General features: G+C 44.1%; 1 protein-coding gene across 3 annotated transcripts in view; it reads left to right on the top strand.

Annotated features, from left to right (window-relative positions):
• Nucleotides 1-4100: 4100 nt before the first annotated feature.
• LOC309552378 (acetylcholine receptor subunit epsilon-like) overlaps nucleotides 4101-22143 on the top strand; it is a 75963-nt gene continuing 57920 nt past the window's right edge. For all 3 annotated transcript variants that reach the window (XM_082253320.1, XM_082253319.1, XM_082253321.1), the window contains exons 1-2: nucleotides 4101-4299; nucleotides 19805-19941. In XM_082253320.1, coding sequence (XP_082109446.1) covers nucleotides 4254-4299; nucleotides 19805-19941 — 183 coding nt within the window. In that variant the 5' untranslated portion in view covers nucleotides 4101-4253. The remainder of the gene's footprint in view (nucleotides 4300-19804; nucleotides 19942-22143) is intronic.

The following is a 22143-nucleotide window of genomic DNA, read 5'->3' on the forward strand; positions in this document are numbered from 1 at the left end:
AGCAGACAGTATCCTATGTGCTGTGGGAAGATTCCTGAACCCTCTTGGAAGCATCGCTGGTATGCTCAGAACTGTTAGTTATATACTCAGTGCATATATTTTTTATGTTTGTACACTGATTGTATGCTTTATCTGTTTATTTACAGTTTCACATATTCACGCTCCATCTGACTTGTAACCTGTTTCATGTGACCACCATTCTTTCACTGGAATAAAGCCTTAAGTTACAAAAGGACTGGTTATTGCAGGATTGAAGGTTTAGCTGTATGTTGAGCTGCACACGCCTGGGGCATACGTGTAGTGAGAACAGAACAGGAGTCCTGGTGGAATTGTGCATGTATACCAGGGTATTTATAGTTGTTTATAGAGATACCTCCTTCTGAATTATGCAGTAAAGTCCCATTGTAGGGGCCCCTGAGGATAATGCGGCATATGTCTTTATGTTGGAGACCTGAAGACATAATCTGCAGTGATGAGATGACCCTCCAGCTGTTATCCAAGCAGCCTGGAACGCAGTCCTACTTATCTAGCAATAATCGCCTCTTCTGGTCCGGTATTAGTGGCATGGACAGGACATGTAGCAGAGACCTTATCTCTTTCCACTTCCTCCTTCCAGGCACTTCTCCAACAACTCCAGAGCCAGGTGGTGACATGCATTATTATATGGGTTGGTGTTGATTGGACCAAAAATAATTTAAAAGCTCCAACATCCCAAAGAGTTATGGCTCAAAAGGGTGTAGGATACGGGACTTTTAAGGTGCTCAGACACATAGCAATACAAGATTTTTATAATAAAAATAAACATTTATTTATATAAAAAAAGAATAAAAACACTCATGCAGCCAAATTTCATATATGAAAGTAGTATTATTCACTGAGCCTTTACTTCCAACTGGTTTTGTCGTAACAGCTTCCTCAGGACAATGTGTGAAAGTTTATACTACTGAGTAGACAAAAAATAATAGTAAACACAAAATAATGTATACAACAATACAATGGTATTACAAATACACAAAGCACAAGGTTAGGGTAATCAATCTTACAGAAGTTCCTATGTAGTAGCTTGATTACCCTAACCTTGTGCTTTGTGTATTGGTAATAACATTGTACTGTTGTATACATATTTTGTGTTTACTATTATTTTATGTCTACTCAGTGTAAACTTTTGCGCATTTCCCTGAGGAAGCTGTTACGGCGAAACCAGTTGGAAGTAAAGGCGCAGTGAATAATACTACTTTCATATATGTAATTTGGCTGTATGAGTGTCTTTATTCTTTTTTGATATAAATAAATGTTTATTTTTATTTTAAAAATCTTGTATTGCTATGTATCTGAGCACCTTAAAAGTCCCGTATCTTACACCCTTTTGAGCTATGCATTATTATACAATACAATGTGTTTCTAGTAGCTGACAGTAAAGGGCAGCAGATCCCTACAAATGTAACAGAAGGTGGGTGAGAACACCCAAAACTTCCAGGTGAACAAGAACAGGGATGAGAATTATAGCAAGGAGATATCAGTGCTCAAAGACATACAAGAGGCTCAGTTCAATAGGTTCCATCTATAACCAGATCTTGGAACTCTCTGAAATTAGCCTGTGCCATGACGGCAACCTTCTGCAGAGCAGACAACACTTGGAAATTCTGTGCACTTCATAAATGCTTGGTTCAGGGTTCTCAGAGAATATGTCCATGAAAGAAAGGACTAGTCCCTGTTGGGAAAACTCAAGCCAAGGACCACCCAGCAGCTTCCCAACTAGCCCAGTGTCAGGACCTGGACTTGAACCTGGGACCTCCAGTGTGTCTGTGTAATGTTCTGGTACCTTTGGGTACCCTAATTACTCTTTCATAAGTGTATGCGCCCCACCATTCTCTTTTGGTAAGGTGCGCATACACCTTTAAGACTGATGCTGTCATCACTGAGCGCCGGACTGGATGGCTATTTAGATCGCCGGCTCTCACTCACATGTGTTCGTTCAAACTGCTTTGTGCCTTGATGCTAACCTGTCTTGAAGCTCTCATGCTTGCAAGCATACCTCGCTGTCGGAACCACGCTGCGCTGATCCCTGTATCCCGCTACCGGATCATCCGCTCTTGCCGAACCTCTCCTCTGCTACATTGCTATTAGTGATAAGTACCCCACAGGGGAAACCTCTATAACCTTTATACTAAAGCTTACACTATCTAGCTCTGCATACTAAGGACTATTACTACATCTGCATTATCTAAGATTGCTAGCTCTTGAGCCTACTACCACCTGTTCTTGCACTGGGTTGATCTCTCTTGTATGTCCACCTGCTACTCTGTCATCTACTACCATACATGATTGCTAAACCTATCTGCATCCCATCTGCTACTATCTTACTTTCAAGAACATTTCCTTTCAAGTGTCTGTCATCTACCATCTCTACCCAACCTGTCTCTTCAGCCTATCATCACTGTGTTACTATATACATAAGTCACTCTAGGAAACATCTTATTGAGTGTGTGTATTTACTTGCTGAATTGAGATCATCCACACATGATGAGTCATTGAGAGTTGGGAATGGTGTCTCAGCGTTTCTCTACATGACTACTGAAGTGGAATATTTCTGCAGCTGAAAATCCACATCATACGTAAAACGCAGGAGCGTTACAGTCTGCCAATGACTCTACTTGCTGAGCCATGCTGTGAATCTTTATTGCCTTGAACTTTGAACCCTTTGCTCCTCCCATGAACTTCCTGTTATAAGCCATGTCTTTGCACTTCCTGGTTGCCAGAATATTGTGCCTTCAACAGCCGATATCTCGCTTGTCTCTCCTGCTGCCGTCCGTATCTTTGCTACCATCCGTTATCGACACTTGGCTTGCAGCTACTTGTTACCGACCTTTGGCTATTCCTAGACTACGTTTCTGCTTGATCCTGACCTGCTATATCTGCTACTGGACCCTGGCTTGCTCACCTCCTGGTGGGGCAATGCTGAGGACCGCGACCTGGTACTAACACGCAGCAAAATCCATCTCCACCATCAGGAGCGCTGGTGAACACCGGTTAGTACTTAGATTCCGCACCTCAGGTGAGCCTGCGTCATCTGCCAGTGTGACCTGCCTGTGTTCCTATCCAGCTGGTTCCTGTGTAAGCTGCTATAGCTATTGGTCTTCGAGCCTGACTCCAGATCGTGACACCCAGCTTGAGTTCCTCAAGTTCCCAACCACAGATAAAATATCCAGCTCAAATAGGGTCAACTAGTGGTCACAGAGAACATGTCCCACACCCGTAACCACAGGAACTTGTTAGGCCTCCAGCTTCACAGAGCCAGGCTAGTCCATTAAACAGGTGCCCACTTCACTCTTTCTTGTATAGGACAGTGGGAGAACTCCAAAGGATTGGAATGTTTGAACCAGCAAAAGGTAAGCAGGGTTCTTTTTACTCAGAGAATTTTTAAGGTATATCCAGCAAACAGAGGGCTAATGCTGCCACAATGCAAACAACAAATTTCTTCAACAGTTCAACATAACACATTTTCAAAAAAAGGTAATATGGTTCTACATCATATTAACCAGGAGCAGAGCTTCTGTCAGAAGTGTAAAACTTCCAGGCTACAAACCCTTCTCCCCTAGGGAACATCTCCTTGCCTCCCCTCCAAGGGGGAATACCCAAAAATGTCTCTACTTCATGATGACACATTTGGTCAGCACCCTTAGAAAAACAGCTTTTCTCTCCACTCCTCGGGTCAAGCGCATGCCACCCAACATTTCCCCAAAAGGCCCTATATATCTATTGTCAAAACAAGTGACAGCAATTATCGGCTAAGATTTGATGAAATTTTAGTATTTGCAGTTATGTGGCTAAAATAAAGGTTCTTCTCCTTGTGTAACGTTTTGTGAATTAAGTCTATTGTGTATATATGATATGACATAGCAAGTTTTCATTATTTTTATTTAGGCTGGAAAAGTCTGGGGAATCAGAAGACCATTTACAATAAGTTTCAACAACTTTATGATCGTAGACAGTCTGTGAACAGGCCAACAAACATAAAACCACGAAAAGGTTAATGGGGGGGTCTTTAACTGGAAATAATTGGTGACAGCTGCATGTGTTCCTTGTCAGTGGGTACGAGCTCTCCAGGGGCGACGGAGGGAGACTCTGAAGATGATACTGTCTTCCATATGGAAATAACACATCCCATCTTTAAATATCTCCAAGCTTACTAGGCTTTCTTTGCTGCCGGCCCTTTGGAAAGAGAGACGGTCCCAGGAGCTGACAGTCTAAAGATGGGCGCTCAGCTTCCCTTCTGGTTTCTTCTTCCTTTCCTATGCTGTAAGTCTGCTGTTTACCTAATGTATGTCTGTGTCTTAGCCCAAGGTTCTGGTTAGCGGTTTAGTGAGCTGTTGGCTTGTAGATTAAAGGATCAGTCTGTCTAAAATTGACACTTGTGCTGTGGGTAGCAGCTGAGGACATAAACTGCCTAACAATATGTTATGGCTGTGAGCTCTCCCGTCCTCACGTCCTCGTGTCCAAACACATAATGTGACCGTTATGACTTTGCCTGGTTGTATTTGTAGGGTTTAGGTAGAGTGCAACAAGAAACTCTACAAGGTGGGTGGGAACAGCCAAATTGAGAGCACAGCCAGGAATTACAGCAGGGGGGTCTTGCCACAAGAGAAAGAAGAAGAGACCAGTACCTTTTTCCAGTGGACTCCATCTGTATAGGCACTTTTCCACTGCAAGTACCGGCTCGGCTCTACTCGGCCCTGCTTGGCCCGGTTTGCTTTTCCACTGCTGGTACAGCATGGTATGGTGTTGGAACGGTACGGTACGGTACGGTTTGCTTTTCCACTAAAGTAGTACTAAAGTTAAGTGGGTGGGATAACAACGGGGTGGGTGGGATTCTCTGACCAATCAGTGGCTAGTAGTGACTGCATGCAAAGGATTGTGGGATATGGTACCGGGTATGGTACCTCTTGGAACCACAATTGAGGTGGTACTGTTTTTGAGAGCCGTACCGTTCGGTTCCATGCAGTGGAAAAGCACCGCTGTACCGTACCGTACCGAACCGTTCCTACACCGTACCATGCAGTACTAGCAGTGGAAAAGCACAAAAGCGAGCCGAACCGTTCGGTTCAGCGCCATAACTAAAGTATATTTTTTTCTGAAGTGACCAGTTCAAACCCAAGGTAACCCTTTTAAAGTAAGAAAATAGGGGTTGTCCACTGACCTTTCTGTCATTTTGATTCTCTGGCTTTGATACTTTGAGTTACAGGACCTGAAGTAGGCAGATAAGAACTTCTGAATTTTCTCAGACTTTCCTGATCTTCATAATAGGTCCTGGCCAGTGACTCCAAATATTGAAATCGGTGTGGTCAGCACTGCATGCCTAGTAATTAGGATATAGGATACCAAACCATCACACCTTGTTGGACCTTACATTCCAAACCTGTGGACATTAATATCACATCAGTCCACCCTTTGCAGCTATTATTGCCCTCACTCTTCTGGGAAAGCTTTCCACATGTTGGATGAGAAGACCAGACATGTCATCCGCGTTTCAATCCATCCTACTGGTGTTCAGTACTATTGAGGTCAGGGCTGTGTGCAGACCACCAAAGTTCATCTACACCAAACTCATCCACCAATGTCTTTATGGAATGGGCTTCGCACAAAGGGGCACAGTCATGCTGGAACATATAAGGACCTTCCCCAAACTGTTACCACAGTGCGGCAGTGTTGCCAACCTACCACGTTCAAATTTACTGACCCGACACCCAAAAATTTTACTGGAACAGACCAATCACAGTGTGGCAGTGTTGCCAACCTACCACGTTCAAATTTACTGACACGACACCCAAAAATTTTACTGGAACAGACCAATTTTTACTGGCATTTCCAACAGTTACAAATATACAGTTGTGCAAGTTTCAGTATTTAGGCTACAAACAAGTACAATATGTAATTAGCAAAATGATTTAAAGCAAAAAACATATTTCTTATTTTATTTTCGATAAAGTAAGTAGCTCAGGAACAGGAGTCAGGAGGGCAAGAAGTTAGAATGGGCGGTACACATACATGAAATGGACTCTCACAGTGACACTGACAGCAGTGTGCAGCAGCACAGTCTACTCCAGTCTAAACAGCACTGACAGTCCTGCTGCCACCTTGCCTTGCTCACATCCTGCAGACCAGCACATGGGTCTCTGGCTGCTCCACTCGAATCTCTTGCACCATGACATCATACTACATGCTCAGGCACCTCCTCTGCCAGACCCGCCCCCTGCTGGCACCCTCCGGCACACTGTACCAGGCACTCATGTGCAGTTCTGAGCCGAACGTCACAGCCACATTTTTTACTGGAAACCTTTTCCTGTCACTGGCACTTACTGGCAGGAGAAAAGAGCCCATTTTTTACTGGCTGCCATTAGGAATATTGACCGTTGGCAACACTACAGTGCTGGCAGGACACAATTGTCAAAAATGTCTTTGTATGCTAAATTTTGTCAAAAGATATTGCTTGGCTATGTGCTTGATTACCAAAAGTGATGTCCAACTTGTTAATGTAAGTTTGAAGGTCACAAACTTTGGCTGTATACTGTCTTTTTTGAAAGGTTAATAAGATGGGTTCACTTCACCCTACATGTGCACCAGGGTGAAAGGCTCTGCAGGGAGCACAGAAGCTGCAATGCTCTTCCAGAAAAAAGACTAAAGCCCCCATGGATGGCTCAAATTTAGGATGTTCATTCAACGAGAGAGAAAAAGAGAGAAAAAAAAATGGATTCCCCCATCTACGCTAATCGATCGAGGAAATAGCCATTGTATGTATTCAGATAGTCGTGGCGGTGGCACCCATTGCTGCTGGCACTGCCAAACAGTGACTGCATCTGATAAAATACAGTAACAGTTCACCCAATAATTTTTATTCTGGCTCAGTCAACTTTTTAATCATCTTTTGGCAAGCCAGGGGATACTTGCAAGGCCATCCATAGCTTGAAATTTTAACCAATATAGTAGAAATTGGCTGCAATTCGAGCCTTCTATGGGAGCCATAAGTCAATGATCCCAAAAACTCTATCCAGCCAAGGGTTGGGAAGAGGAGTCCCAGGGTTTGTTCACACCAAATTGAATGCAAGCAAAGCCAACAGAATACTGGCATGTATAAAAAAGGGGATTCACTCCAGAAATAAAGAGAATATTGTCACACTCTACAAGACTCTGGTCCGGCCACATCTGGAGTATTCCGTCCAGTTCTGGGCACCGGTCCTCAGGAAGGATGTGCTGGAACTGGAGAGAGTCCAGAGAAGGGCAACAAAAATAATTAGGGGAATGGAGGACATCAGCTATGAGGAAAGACTGCAAGCACTGAACTTATTCTCTCTGGAGAAGAGACGATTGAGGGGGGATATGATATCAATGTACAAATACTGTACTGGCGACCCTAGCATAAGGAACAAACTTTTTAGAGAAAGGGAATACAATAAGACACGTGGCCACTCACTAAAACTAGAGGAAAAATGGTTTAACCTTAAAATACGTAAGGGGTTCTTCACTGTCAGAGCAGTAAGGATGTGGAATTGGCTTCCACAAGCAGTCGTATCAACGGGGAGCATTGATAGTTTCAAAAAACTATTAGATGGTCACCTTAAAGACCACAACATACAGGGGTATACAATGTACGGTTAACAGCAAACACACACACACATCATAAGTTGAACTGGATGGACTCATGTCTTTTTTCAACCTCTCAAACTATGTAACTATGTAATGCACTAATGTGCATTGTGCTGACAAGCTTGCACTAGACAATGCAATGTGAAAGAGTTGTAGGTATAATATATAATTCGGATGGTCCAGTTACTGGCTCTGATTGACAGTTCATCACTGGACAAGCTCTCAACAAACTATTTATTCTTCTGATATTGGATCTCTAGAGTGGAATGACTCTACAATATGCACAGACTCCATAATTTGGCATTAGAGTATCCCCCATGTGCTACTGTTTTTTTTTTTTTATGTCTTTCATTGTTTCCACCTCTCCAGGTGGTCTGTACCTATAGCAGTCGGACTGGGATCTATATCGCACATTCTGGGACACATTGAGCTACCCTTTTTTATTGTCATTACACCTAGCACCGGACAATGTAATGTTTGCCTGTTGTATGGCTCTCTGCAAACTAAAGACTGAGAACTGAGTGATCAGAGGACTTTGATTGCTCAGTTCTTGGTCTTATAAGCAGTGGGGGACCGATGCTGCATCCACCTAGGTGAGCATAATTATTTGGTTTTTAGAATCCCAGGATTCTAAAGGGTCTACTTCAGGATAGTCATGACTGTTTCCTCTGCTAAAAAACCATAGTAATAATTATTTTACTGCGCTATCCTCCATTTACAAAAACAAGAGCAGTCTTCAAGCATTTGCTCTCCATTTTCACCATGTTGTTAGTCAGTGAAACCCAATTCAAGAGATATGTAGCTACATAGAGGCCAGACAGACTCAAGTATAAGTAAGCATGAGCATGCTACAGTGGTCTGTCAGAGATTGCAGATATGCTATAGGAGATGGTCAGAGACTGCAGACATACAAGAGATAATAAGATATTGAGAACATGCTTCAGAAGACTGAAGATGCGCTACCAGAGATGGTCAACGACTGCAGAAATGTTACAGCAGATGGTCAAAAACTGAGAACATACTCAAGGAGATGGTGAGATACTGAAGACATGCTCCAGGAGATGGTGAGATACTGAGGACATGCTCCAGAACATGGTGAGATACTGAGGACATGCTCCAGAACATGGTGAGATACTGAGGACATGCTCCAGAACATGGCGAGATACTGAGGACATGCTCCAGAACATGGTGAGATACTGAGGACATGCTCCAGAACATGGTGAGATACTGAGGACATGCTCCAGAACATGGTGAGATACTGAGGACATGCTCCAGAACATGGTGAGATACTGAGGACATGCTCCAGGACATTGTGAGATACTAAGGACATGGTCCAGGATATGGTGAGATACTGAGGACATGCTCCAGAACATGGTGAGATACTGAGGACATGCTCCAGAACATGGTGAGATACTGAGGACATGCTCCAGGACATTGTGAGATACTAAGGACATGGTCCAGAACATGGTGAGATACTGAGGACATGCTCCAGAACATGGTGAGATACTGAGGACATGCTCCAGGACATTGTGAGATACTAAGGACATGGTCCAGGACATGGTGAGATACTGAGGACATGCTCCAGGACATGGTGAGATACTAAGGACATGGTCCAGGACATGGTGAGATACTGAGGACATGGTCCAGGACATGGTGAGATACTAAGGACATGCTCCAGGACATGGTGAGATACTAAGGACATGCTCCAGGACATGGTGAGATACTAAGGACATGGTCCAGGACATGGTGAGATACTGAGGACATGCTCCAGGACATGGTGAGATACTAAGGACATGCTCCAGGACATGGTGAGATACTAAGGACATGGTCCAGGACATGGTGAGATACTAAGGACATGCTCCAGGACATGGTGAGATACTAAGGACATGCTCCAGGACATGGTGAGATACTAAGGACATGCTCCAGGACATGGTGAGATACTAAGGACATGGTCCAGGACATGGTGAGATACAGAGGACATGCTCCAGGACATGGTGAGATACTAAGGACATGCTGCAGGAAATGATCAGACTGGGGACATGCTGCAGAAGATGTTAATACAATGGGAACACACTGCAGGTGATCATCAGAGACTGGGGAAATTATTTTTTCCAGATATAAAATCAACCAAAGAATAATATCATTACATCAAACATGGAGTTAATTGTCTGGTGATCATGGTTCATCAAAAGGTTTACCATAAGAGGAAGTTTATTTCTTGTGGCCTAATGTGCTATAAAAAAACAGCGTCCAGATGCCAGTTTCCAGGAACTTCTTCACCACAGGTTCTGCAAACATAAATCAGAAGTTTTGCTATGTCATCAGAATTATGTTTGCAACATGCCAAGAGTACATGTAAAGGACAAAAACAAGCACAGAATAAAATTCTTATAATGAAGCCATTTGGTCCCTAAACAGCCATCTTGTTTGCCACCACATCTTCTCCCAAGGGGACACCTCTTACATTTAGGCCACTGGTCAACAGCAGCGACCCCTTATTGAGGGTGTCATTTTCTTGGTGGGGTTCTGTTTCGATATTTTTATTCAAGGTAAACATACAAATAGATAACAATAAAGCCATAAGCTTATTGGGTTTCCTCCACTGCCCTATGAGAAGCCTCTCACAGGAGCCAGTGGGGAGACTCCCCTTTCAGCAGGCACACCTGGAACCCATGACACCCTGACTAATAAATCACAGCCCTGCTGTTAGGCAGACAATGCCCACTATATCTTTACCTAGCACCTACCTGCTACAATAAATAAATCTAAATGATGCCTATTTTGTCTAGGTAATGGTGTATTAGAGAGGATTACATCATTTATTTCATAGTCCTGCTATGTGACAACTCCCAGCTTGGTCTTCTTTGCTCCTGCCCCAGAATGTGGATGTGGAATCTCTTAGATCATCATGTACAATGCATGATCTACTGTAACAGCAGTAACCGCTGGTCCTGCATTGTACATGATGATGTGAGCAAAACAGGGCAGCAACAAAACTGTTGAGACCAGCGATAAAAGAGGCTTGCTTGAAAGCAGTGCTCACAGTCAGAACCAACAGTGAGAAAACTGCAGGATCATAGATTAAAGTAGTATTAACGCACTGAGAATAATAAAATAAATATTCCCCAGTGAACTCTTTATTATTCCTACCCCTGAGCTTGCAGTTTACAACTTTCAATGAAAGAGTTAACAGAGGACAGCACAGTCTGCAGCCAGTCTGTGTTATCGAACGATTTTCGTATCGTTAGTGTGCTATGTAAAACGTTCGATTTTCGTACGACAGCAAAAATTCACATATCCAACATGTTGGTTTTTTTTGCGAAAATCGGCCGAATTTCGTATCATTAGTGGGGGAGTTGTATGATTTCGCCTAACAAAACACAGAACAGTAGGGAGTGTGTCCGGTAGAGATGTGGTTAAAAGGCACAAAAAATAGTGTTTTGTCGTACGATTTTCGGCTCACATTGATGGTACACTCGATGATGTGCACGAGTGCCGCTTTCGTTTATCGAACGATAAATCGTACGAAATTCGAATCGTCTATGGCCTGCTTTAGTTTGATGAAAAGAGGGGGGAAGAGAAGAGAGGAGGAGGTGAGTGCCTTGCCATCTTAGGCTATGGGGCTATGTGTTTCTATTGATGCACTCAGTGTAGGGAGAAACAACTCGAGTCCCTGCATACAAAAATGGCTCCATAGGATGCTGCAGGAGAAAGGAGCTGCCCTGAAACAGGAAATCTAGGGCAAGGCACCATCTTAGACTGGAACTTAGGAAAGGATTAACACCCTAGAAAATTAGCATTATTTCCTGCACCAAGGAGGGGGAGGGGTATTGACATTGGACATTTATGTTATGTAGAGCCCAAACTCCAGGAGAAACTTTATTTTTAATTATTCTACAGAGTGGATGAGAGTCAGAACCTCTGCCAAATTTAATTATTGCTTTCTGTTCCCTCATTGGGGAGATTTGCACTTCTTGTACCGGTAGACCGTTGTCACCAAAACTGGTTTACCCATTGGAGGAGTTCCCACCACCCATTGTTCTCTAACAACTCCAAAATGAGAGCCTTCCTATCACTTCCTTTAATAGTCACCAGGGCAAAAAGAGAAGGGGAGAATCCCCCTAGCAGAAACACAGGGAGCAATAAATACCCTTCCACACTCTATCCAAAATTTACCAAAAAGTTTTGGTTTTACAAATGGTTAAATCATAGTACGTAGTCTGTACTCCAGAAACCATACAAAGCAAGGCCTAAAACAAATAAAAAGAATAGAAATATTATAATAAGGGATAACAATGAAATTAATATTGCTGATCGCTCTGTTGTATTATCAGGGGTCTTCAAACTATGGCCCTCGGGTCACCTGTAGCCTGCTAAAAGATTTTATCTGGCCCATAGCTGATATGCACTCTCTGCACCCCATGATGCAGTCTCCAGTGCAGGAGTGCAGAACCCTGATGTACAGGGGACTCTGATGGGAGACAAGGGGGGGGGGGGTGAACTCTGAAGGGGATCTGGATGTAAGCTGGACTATGATGGAGATACAATAGTCAAAAGGGCTGGCAAGTCAAAAGGTTAAAATCCAATCTTCTTTATTGAACACGATGTTGGGGTAAAAATCCAAGAACAAGACAGTTGACGCGTTTCAGCCTATGCAGGTCTTAGTCATAATGAGGCCTGCATAGGCTGAAACGCAATGACTGTCTTGTTCCTGGGTTTTTACCCCGACATTGCTTTCTCTTACCTCTTGCAGGCAGCCGCTCCCAGGCGAATTGCCGTACATGTACTGCACTTGCTCTCGGGAGGCTATGCCCTGCTCATCAGCGGGGAAGCCAATCCAGCGGGCAGACGGCTCCAATTGCCGCCTGACACCTGCGATCGCTCCCCGCTGAGAGAGAAGGACGGTCAGCTGTTGTAAACACAGCTGACCGTTCTTCTCCCTGGAATGATCACAGAGCGCCTGTGATCCTTCTATATAGGATCACATGTCTCTATGGTCATTTCAGAAGCCACGCCCCCCCCCCACAGTTAGAATCACTCCCCTAGGCTCACATTTAACCCCTTGATCTCCCACTGGGTTAACCCTTTCCCTGCCAATGTCATTATTACAGTAACAGTGCATATTTTTAGCACTGATTACTGTAGTAATATCACTGGTCTTCCCAAAAGTGTCAAAAATGTCAGTTAGGGGTCCAATCTGTTGCAGTCCCGCAAAAAATCGCAGATTGCCGCCATTACTAGTAAAAAATTAAAAACAACAATAAAAATGACATAAATCTTTCCCGTAAATAGTAGACGCGATAACTTTTGCGTAAACCAATCAAAATACGATTATTGCGATTTTTTTTTTTTTTTTACCAAAACTATGTAGCAGAATACAAATTGGCCTAAAATGTTAAAAAAATGTTGATTTTTACATTTTTTTGAGAATGTTATATATGTGAAAATATATATTTTTTTTTTTCCAGAGTTGTTGCTCTTTTTTTGTTTATAGCGCAAAAAATAAAAATTGCAGAGGTGATAAAATACCACCAAAAGAAAGCTGTGTTTGTGGGAAAAACAGGGCATCAATTTTATTTGGGTACAGCGTTGCATGACCGCGCAATTGTCCGTTACAGTAACGCAAGGGCCGAATCACAAAATAGGGCCTGGTCATTAAGGGGGCAAAACCTTCCGGCCCTAAAGTGGTTAAAGAAGATTGGATTGTAACCTTTCGACTTGCTAGCTCTTTTAACCTCATTATAAACATGATTACAGGGTGGTAGCTCAGTTAGTCTTTGTTATTACTATGATGGGGGGCCCTGATGTAAGGGGGGACTCTGATGGGGACCCATATGATAGAGTGGACTCTGATGTAAGGGGGCACTGATAGGGACTCTGATGTAAGGGGGATTCTGATGAGGACCCTGATGTAAGGCGAACTCTGATGTAGGGGGATCTCTAAAGGGGACCCTGATGTAGGGGGAACTCTGATATAAGGGGTAACTGTAATGGGGACCCTGATGTAATGGGGACCCTGATGTAATGGGGAACTCTTATAAAGACCCTAATGTAAGGGGGACTCTGTTGGGGATCTGGATGTAAGGGGGACTGTGATGGGAATCATGAGGTAAGGGGGATGCTGATGGGGACCCTGATGTGGGGGGGGGGGGGAGAGATCCAATAGGGACCCTGATGTAAGAGGGATTCTGTTGTGGACTCTAATGTAAGGGGAAACCTAATTAAGAGGGACTGATATGTAAGAGAGGACTTTTAAGTGGACTCTGGCCCATAATAATGGATTCTGGTGTAAGTAAGAACTCTGATGGGGACTCTGATGTAAGATGGAACTTTGATGGGGACTAATGATGTAAGGGGGACTCTGATGGGATTCAGAGTAAAGACGGCCTTACATGGATTGCAATTCAGCTGGTTCAGCAGGGACTGGCCGAGATTCGATTAATCTATGGGCAGGCTGATTGTAACCAAGTTGATCCATTGATTGACTTGGGTGCAGCCAGCCTGTTGGATTTTTTACATGTGATTACTGCTGGTAAAATCAAATCATCTCTATGGGCTGCTTTAGAGGGGACTCTGAAATAAAGGGGACTGAGGGGGACTGAATTTATTTTTGTTACACTTTTATAAATGGCTCAAGTTTATTTGGTATTTCATTGCTTTGTTCTATTGAAGTTCTTTCTCTGTTGCTCTGAATAATATGATGGTGATTACAAAAAAAAAAAAAAGCCCCAGGTAAAACTTATTAAAACATTTATTTATTCATGTATTTTATTCATTCATTACATTTACATTTTATTCATTCATTACATTTACATTTTATTCATTCATTTATAAAACTGCGTTTTTTTGGCCCATGAATTTTTGTAAAATCCAGGGCTTTTTTTCAGCGGGAACGCGGGGGAACACAGTACCGGCACCTACAAAGTATTTTTGCATGGTAATCTATTATTGCTGGTGGAGGATCTTTTGATACTGAGGGTTAATTGTTGCTAGAAGGGATCTACTGTTTAGGGAGGGGTCCACTGTTGCTGGCTGCTAGAGAGTCTATTGATGCTGGCTGCTGGGAGATCTTTTGCTGCTGCTGGGGGTCTATTGCTGCTGGGGCATCTATTGCTGCTGGCTGTGGGGGATCTATTTTATTGCTTTTCTTGCTATCATAACCTATTCTATACATTCCAATACAAAATTATACTTGGCTCTATATTCTCTAAAAGGGGCTGTACTGGAAGCTGGGTAGGGGGTGGAACCAAGGGTCAGTGCTCAGAGGTTGGAAGGGGTGGAACTAAGGGTCAGTGCTTGGAGGTTGGAAGGGGTGGAACCAAGGGTCAGTGCTCGGAGGTTGGAAGGGGTGGAACCAAGGGTCAGTGCTCTGAGGTTGGAAGGGGTGGAACCAAGGGCTATGCTCGGAGGTTGGAAGGGGTGGAACCAAGGGCTAGTGCTCGGAGGTTGGAAAGGGTGGAACCAAGGGTCAGTGCTCGGAGGTTGGAAGGGGTGGAACCAAGGGTCAGTGCTCGGAGGCTGGAAGGGGTGGAACCAAGGGTCAGTGCTCGGAGGTTGGAAGGGGTGGAACCAAGGGTCAGTGCTCGGAGGTTGGAAGGGGTAGAACCAAGGGTCAGTGCTCGGAGGCTGGAAGGGGTGGAACCAAGGGTCAGTGCTCGGAGGTTGGAAGGGGTGGAACCAAGGGTCAGTGCTCGGAGGTAGGAAGGGGTGGAACCAAGGGTCAGTGCTTGGAGGTTGGAAGGGGTGGAACCAAGGGTCAGTGCTCGGAGGTTGGAAGGGGTGGAACCAAGGGTCAGTGCTCAGAGGTTGGAAGGGGTGGAACCAAGGGTTAGTGCTCGGAGGTGGGTAGGGGGCGGAGACACAAAGTAACTTAGAAGGGGGAGTTCCTGCACCTATTCTCTGAGAAAAAAAGCCCTGGTAAAATCTATGATGGGGCCCGTGTACTGGAAAGATTGGAGACCCCGGTTGTACACAATAAAAGAAAGTAAGAAATCCCACTGTAAATATAATACCCAAAAATGAAATAAAGAAAACTGCCAAATGCCAAAGCCCACAAATAAAACTCTCACCTCGCACTTAAATATAAATCATTATAAATAGCCGTATCCTGCTTCAATAAATAGTAAGTGAGGCAACTGCAAGCACACAAATAACGATTGCATACTAAGTGGAGCATTTTATAAATAATTTGCATAGCTGTTCATCCATCCAAACAGCATGCAAATTCCTTCTGTGTAAATGAGACAAAATGAAATGTTCTCCTGCTATATTCTCTGCAGATTGAATGTGTGAATGGGGAAAACGTTGCATTATGGCCACTAGAAGACACTGCCCATGATAAGAGAAAAGTATGTTCTTCAGCTTCCTCTAGTCGGGGTCATAATGCTGGATTTTTACACATTCCATTTGCAGAGATATTCAATTTTGGGGAAAACTATGACCTGTAGGTAATGGATGAGGTCTACTTTGCTAGATCAGTTTCTGCATGAAAGTATATGTGGGGGCAAAAAAAAAATACCCCCCAAAAAAAACAAAAAACAAAGAAAAATAACAACCAAACATATGCATTATATCTCTGCAGTTTATACACATTATCCCACATTTCATCTATTTAAAATGCCTAAAAAAATAATAAAAATAAATAAACTGTCGATCTGTCAGAAATATAATGAGATCCTAACGTCTTCCCTGCCTGCTGGACTACGTAACACCTAACCCCTACTCTCTGTCCCTCTACACATTTGTACAGTACAATCTTGACTTCCAATAGCCTTTCCTCACTTTGTAGGCAAAGGGCTCTTGGGAGTTCTGGAGATGAGTCTTCATCAATAGAAAGCCTTGTTCTCAACCACTGGGCTGTTGTCCACTTCTGGGTCACTGCTTCCCTCTTCCTGGGACTTCAGCTAGCTGCCAATCCCCTATCCCCCCACAGTGCTTCTTAACTTCTATAGTGCCACCACCCAACCTCTCACAGGTCAGCCCCCCCCCCCCCCCCCAAGCCTTTAGGAGCCTTCAGTTCCCACAGGGCCCTCCACCTCCCACAGAACCCCACAGTTCCACACATAGACTACAGTTTGCTACAGAGCTTCTAGCTCCCCATAGTGCCCCCAACAGTGTACCACAGTGCTTCCCAGCCCCGCAGTGCTCTCCAGTCTCCCAGATTTCCCCTGCAAAGCCAACTCCAGAGAAACCATCCCACACATTTGCTCCTTAGCTTCCTCCAGGAACCTTGTCCGCTACAGGGCCAGCAAGTCACCTGCAGAGTCCCCTCAGCCCCCCAGAACCTTCTTCCCCCCAACATTGACACCCAGCCCCATCTAGAGCTTTCCAACCTTTCAATGCTCATTTATCATATCCATATTTTTATTGTGTGAGTATAAAATGTTTCCACAGAACCCCATAGTTGCACACATAGACCCCAGTTTGCTGCAGAGCTTCTAGGTCCCCATAGTGCCTCCAACAGTGTACCCCAGTGCTTCCCAGCCCTGCAGTGCTCTCCAGTCTCCCAGATTTCCCCTGCAAAGCCAACTCCAGAGAAATCATCCCACATTTGCTCCTTAGCTCCCTCCAGAAACCTTGTCCGCTACAGGGCCAGCAAGTCACCTGCAGAGTCCCCTCAGCCCCTCCATCCCCCCAACATTGACACCCAGCCCCATCTAGAGCTTTCCAATCTTTCAATGCACATTTATCATTTCCATATTTTTATTGTGTGAGTATAAAATGTTCCTAAAATGTTCCCACAGAACCCCACAGTTCCACACATAGACTCCAGTTTGCTGCAGAGCTTTTAGCTCCCCATAGTGCCCCCAACAGTGTACCCCAGTGCTTCCCAGCCCCGCATTTCCCCTGCAAAGCCAACTCCAGAGAAACCATCCCACACAGTTGCTCCTTAGCTTCCTCCAGAAACCTTGTCCGCTACAGGGCCAGCAAGTCACCTGCAGAGTCCCCTCAGCCCCTCCATCCCCCCAACATTGACACCCAGCCCCATCTAGAGCTTTCCAACCTTTCAATGCACATTCATAATGTCCATATTTTATTGTGTGAGTATAAAATTTTCCTAAAATGTTGGGGCATTAGAGGTTTGGGAAAAATTTAGAGGTTTGGGAAGAATATACCAGGCACTGGTCTCCATTAGGTTGAGAAGCACTGATCTACAAGGAGAAAGGAAGGTTCCAACAGAAGTTTGGGCTATGGCTATACATACCCTTTAGGAACCAGGAGCTGTATGTTTTATGACGCAGGATGGTTAAGACACAGTCTTGGTCCAAGATTTCCCCATGTTTTGGTCGTGAGAAGCTAAGTATTAGGGATGCACCGAAATGAAATTCTTGGCCGAAGCCGAAGCCGAGTAATAATGAAATGCTTGGCCGAAGGCCGAATACCGAACGCGGTGTTTCGCATTTTTTCCATTTATTTTGCCAATTTTTAGGGGGCATGCTGATGGGCACATTTTATGTTAGGGGGCACGCTGATGGACACATTTTATGTTAGGGGGCACTCTGATGGGCAAAACAAAACATTTAAATCAGCGTTGCTCTTAACATAAAATATGCCCATTAGCGTGCCCCTTAACATAAAATATGCCCATCAGAGTGCCCCTTAACATAAAATATGCTCATCAGCATGTCCCTTAGCATAAAATAAGGGGCACGCTGATGGCCACATTTTATGTCAAGGGAGCACTCTGTTGGGCACATTTTTTTTCTTTTTTTTTTAAGGGGCACTTTATAGGGCACTCTAATGAGCATGGCAACATATGGCAAAATATGCCAGTCTGCACACTAATGCTTGTGCAGCTACCGTATTCTCCCCCAAATGTGCTCCACATACCTGAACTGCAGCCAGGTCGGAGCCAAAAGCCACGAACAGGGGGGCGGGGCGTGCACATAGTGTCACGTCCTAGCTCGCTGGACCGAGTGTGAAGGAGCCGCAGTCAGGAGCAGGGGGCGGGATGCGCGCGTGACGTCACACCCCCTACTCGCGGCCGGACAGGACACCGGCGGGGTGTGAGCAGGGAGCCGGGAGCCGCAGTGAGGAAGGGGACTGAAGGACTCCTAGGTAGCGGCCTCGCGGTCCGGGAGGAAGCATCGCGCGGACCGCCAATGGGCCGCCATTTAGTGACCGCCGCTGTAGTGCCTCCGGCTATGTTTACAGTGATGCTCGAGGATGGTGGGTCGCCGTCGGGACATTGTTCGGCACAAATTTATTCGGCCTTTTTACTTATTCGGCCGAACACCGAAAGTGCTTTTTTTGCTATTTTCGGCCGAATAATGTTCGGTTGCCGAACATTCGGTGCATCCCTACTAAGTATAGACTTGAAGGGATTGAAGGCATAGATTTAGTGTTAGGGGTGGTAAGTTTTAGCTTTATATTTATGAGTGAAGGTATATGTCTTGCCAAAAGTGTAACCACAAAGCACAGAAATGCACCATGAAGCTCACTGCAATCCACAGTAATGCACTGCCTCAGAAAAAAGGGTTCATGTCCGCTTTTCAGTTTGTTGGCAGCCCATTAAATTTTATGGTTTGCCTTAATGCAACGCATGTTAATGTGTGACATGAGTTAATGCAACCCCAAGGATCAGATAGATGTGAGTCCACCTGTGAATCAGATAGGTGTGAGTCCACCTGTGAATCAGATAGGTGTGAGGATCAGCCTGTGAATCAGATGGCTGTGAAGATCAGCCTGTATGAAATCTGATCATCCCCTACAGCAGACCACATGACCAAGGACCTGTGTCTTGAAATGGGTAGGAAGCAATGGGAAGGGCCCCAGATCAGCCTCTTCTCCAGGTAAGAATTTCAACCCTTGAGTTATTTTTTGTCTATCCATCTATCCTTTTATCCATCCACACAGTTAACAGTTGAGCCTAGGTCCACTTTAGCTAAAAAATACTTTGTAACCCATAACATACAAGTGAATATTCATTCACATTTGCCTGGAGTTCAGTATTCTGGATATTCCCCATTCAACAACAGCCACCAATCTGTGACAGTTAAAGAAGGACATCTCATCTCCCATGTACTCCTAATGGTTTACTTATAAACTGCCACTAAGTTTTAAAAAATATTACCTTTATTTAACCGCCTTCTTGCATTCCTCTGCCTAGGGGTTGGAGCTTTGTACACCATGCCTGCTAATTGGCTATTTCTTTGTCTATTAGATTCGCTGGCCAGTGAGGAGCTTCAGCTGTTAAATGACTTGTTTTCTAACTACGACAAAAATGCTCGTCCCGTCAAATCCATCCATGACATCATCGAAGTCCGTCTGAAACTCACACTGACCAACCTCATCTCCCTGGTAAGTCATGTGGGAGATTAAAAAAACATGTGTGTATGTATGTATATATATATATATATATATACACACACACACACTATATTTTCAGAAGTATTGGGACGCCTGCCTTTACACGCACATGATCTTTAATGGCATCCCAGTCTTAGTCCGTAGGGTTCAATATTGAGTTGGCCGACCTTTACAGTTATAACAGTTTCAGCTCTTCTGGGAAGGCTGTCACAAGGTTTAGGAGTGTCTATGGGAAGGTTTGACCATTCTTCCAGAAGCCCATTTGTGAGATCAGACACTAATGTTGGACGAGAAGGTCTGGCTCGCAGTCTCCGCTCTACTTCATCCCAAAGTTAATCTATCGGGTTGAGGTCAGGCCAGTCAAGTTCCTCCACTCCAAACTCACTCATCCATGTCTTTACAGATCTTGCTTTGTGCACTGGTCCCTATCATTTGGCGGAGGGGAGATTATGGTGTGGGGTTGTTTGTCAGGGGTTGGGCTTGGCCCCTTAGTTCCAGTGAAGGGAACTCTTAAGGCATCAGCATACCAAGACATTTTTGACAATTTCATGCTCCCAACTTTGTGGGAACAGTTTGGGGATGGCCCCTTCCTGTTCCAACATGACTGCGTACCAGTGTACAAAGCAAGGTTCATAAAGACATGGATAAGCGAGTTTGGGGTGGAGGAACTTGACTGGTCTGCACAGAGTCCTGACCTCAACCTCACAGAACACCTTTGGGATGAATTAGAGTGGAGACTGCAAGCCAGGCCTTCTCATTCAACATTAGTGCCTGACCTCACAAATGTGCTTCTAGAAGAATGGTCAAACATTCCCATAGACACTCCTAAACCTTGTGGACAGCCTACTCGGAAGAGTTGAAGCTCTTATTGCTGCAAAGGGTGGGCCAACTCAATATTAAACCCTATGTACTAAGACTGGGTTTCCATTAAAATTCATGTGCATGTAAAGGCAGGTGTCCCAATACTTTTGACAATATAGTCTGTGTATGTGTATATATGTAGAATAAGGCACTTATAACACAGCGCGGTTTGGGACTGCAACGTCGCTTGACAAGTCGTACCCCATGATTTCCAATGAGTACCATTCACATCTGAGCGACTTCAAAGTAGTCCCTGCACCACTTTGGTCCGACTTTGTTGCAACTTGAGCTCCATAGACCGCAAGATTACACAGGCATTGCTTCAAGTCGCAGCAAAGTTGAGCGACTTTCAGGTCGTACAAATGTGAAAGGGGCCTAAATGTACATAAATGTAGCCTATAAGAGATATATATTTTCATTCTCCTCATTTAGCTTGTTTACTTACTGGGGTTGATTTACTAAAGGCAAATATACTGTGCACTGAAAGTGCAATTGCTCCAGAACTTAGTAAATTAGGTCAGGCTTCACTTTGCAAAGAATACCCAATCACATGCAAGGAAAATAAAAAAAAACTGCATTTTTGCTTGCACATAATTGGATGATAGAAATAAGCTGAGCTTTCCCACAGATCTAGAGCAACCGCACTTGCACTGCATAATTGCCTTTAGTAAATCAACCCCACTGAGTCTTAGGAGGCCAGAGGTGAAAGGTCACCAATAGCCATGCCGACTCCTGAGTGTGCATAACAGTGTCATATAACAGAGCTCTGTATAGAAGCAATGGGAACAGCTACAGGGTGGATTGATATTGTTATGGGTACTTTGGAGTCGGGAGTCAGTGTGTGCATGAATTCATACAGATACCCTCAGTTGGTCTCTCAGCTCGCAGAGTCATCTCCAGACAAAACTTACACTACTGTACATAAAGCTGGCCATACACTAGTAGATTTTTGAATGAAAGTTTGTGAAAAAAAAAACTCTCAGTACATTCAACAACTTGACAAATGTTATTGGAAACTAAATACTAATTAATAAACTAAATACTTAAAAGTTTTACAAAAAGTTTGCAAGACACAGTCCCTCTGGTGATAAATTTTAATGGCACTCACATGAGACAGACTTGTTGTATTTCTAAAAAAAATCATCTTTTATTATATATCATTAGGAACACAATGGACACCCAAAGGCGACTACATTAAAATACATGAAAGTATAATACAATATCCTTGTGAACAATGCTGTGAACACCTCTCTACGTTCAATCCATCTATTGAAGTGTGTAATCCTTGTTGCTGGTCGACGCGTTTCGTAATGTGCTTCCTCAAGACCAACA

Source organism: Pelophylax lessonae (genome assembly GCF_965119305.1).
Source record: "Pelophylax lessonae genome assembly, chromosome: 4".
Classification (NCBI taxonomy): Eukaryota; Metazoa; Chordata; class Amphibia; order Anura; family Ranidae; genus Pelophylax; species Pelophylax lessonae.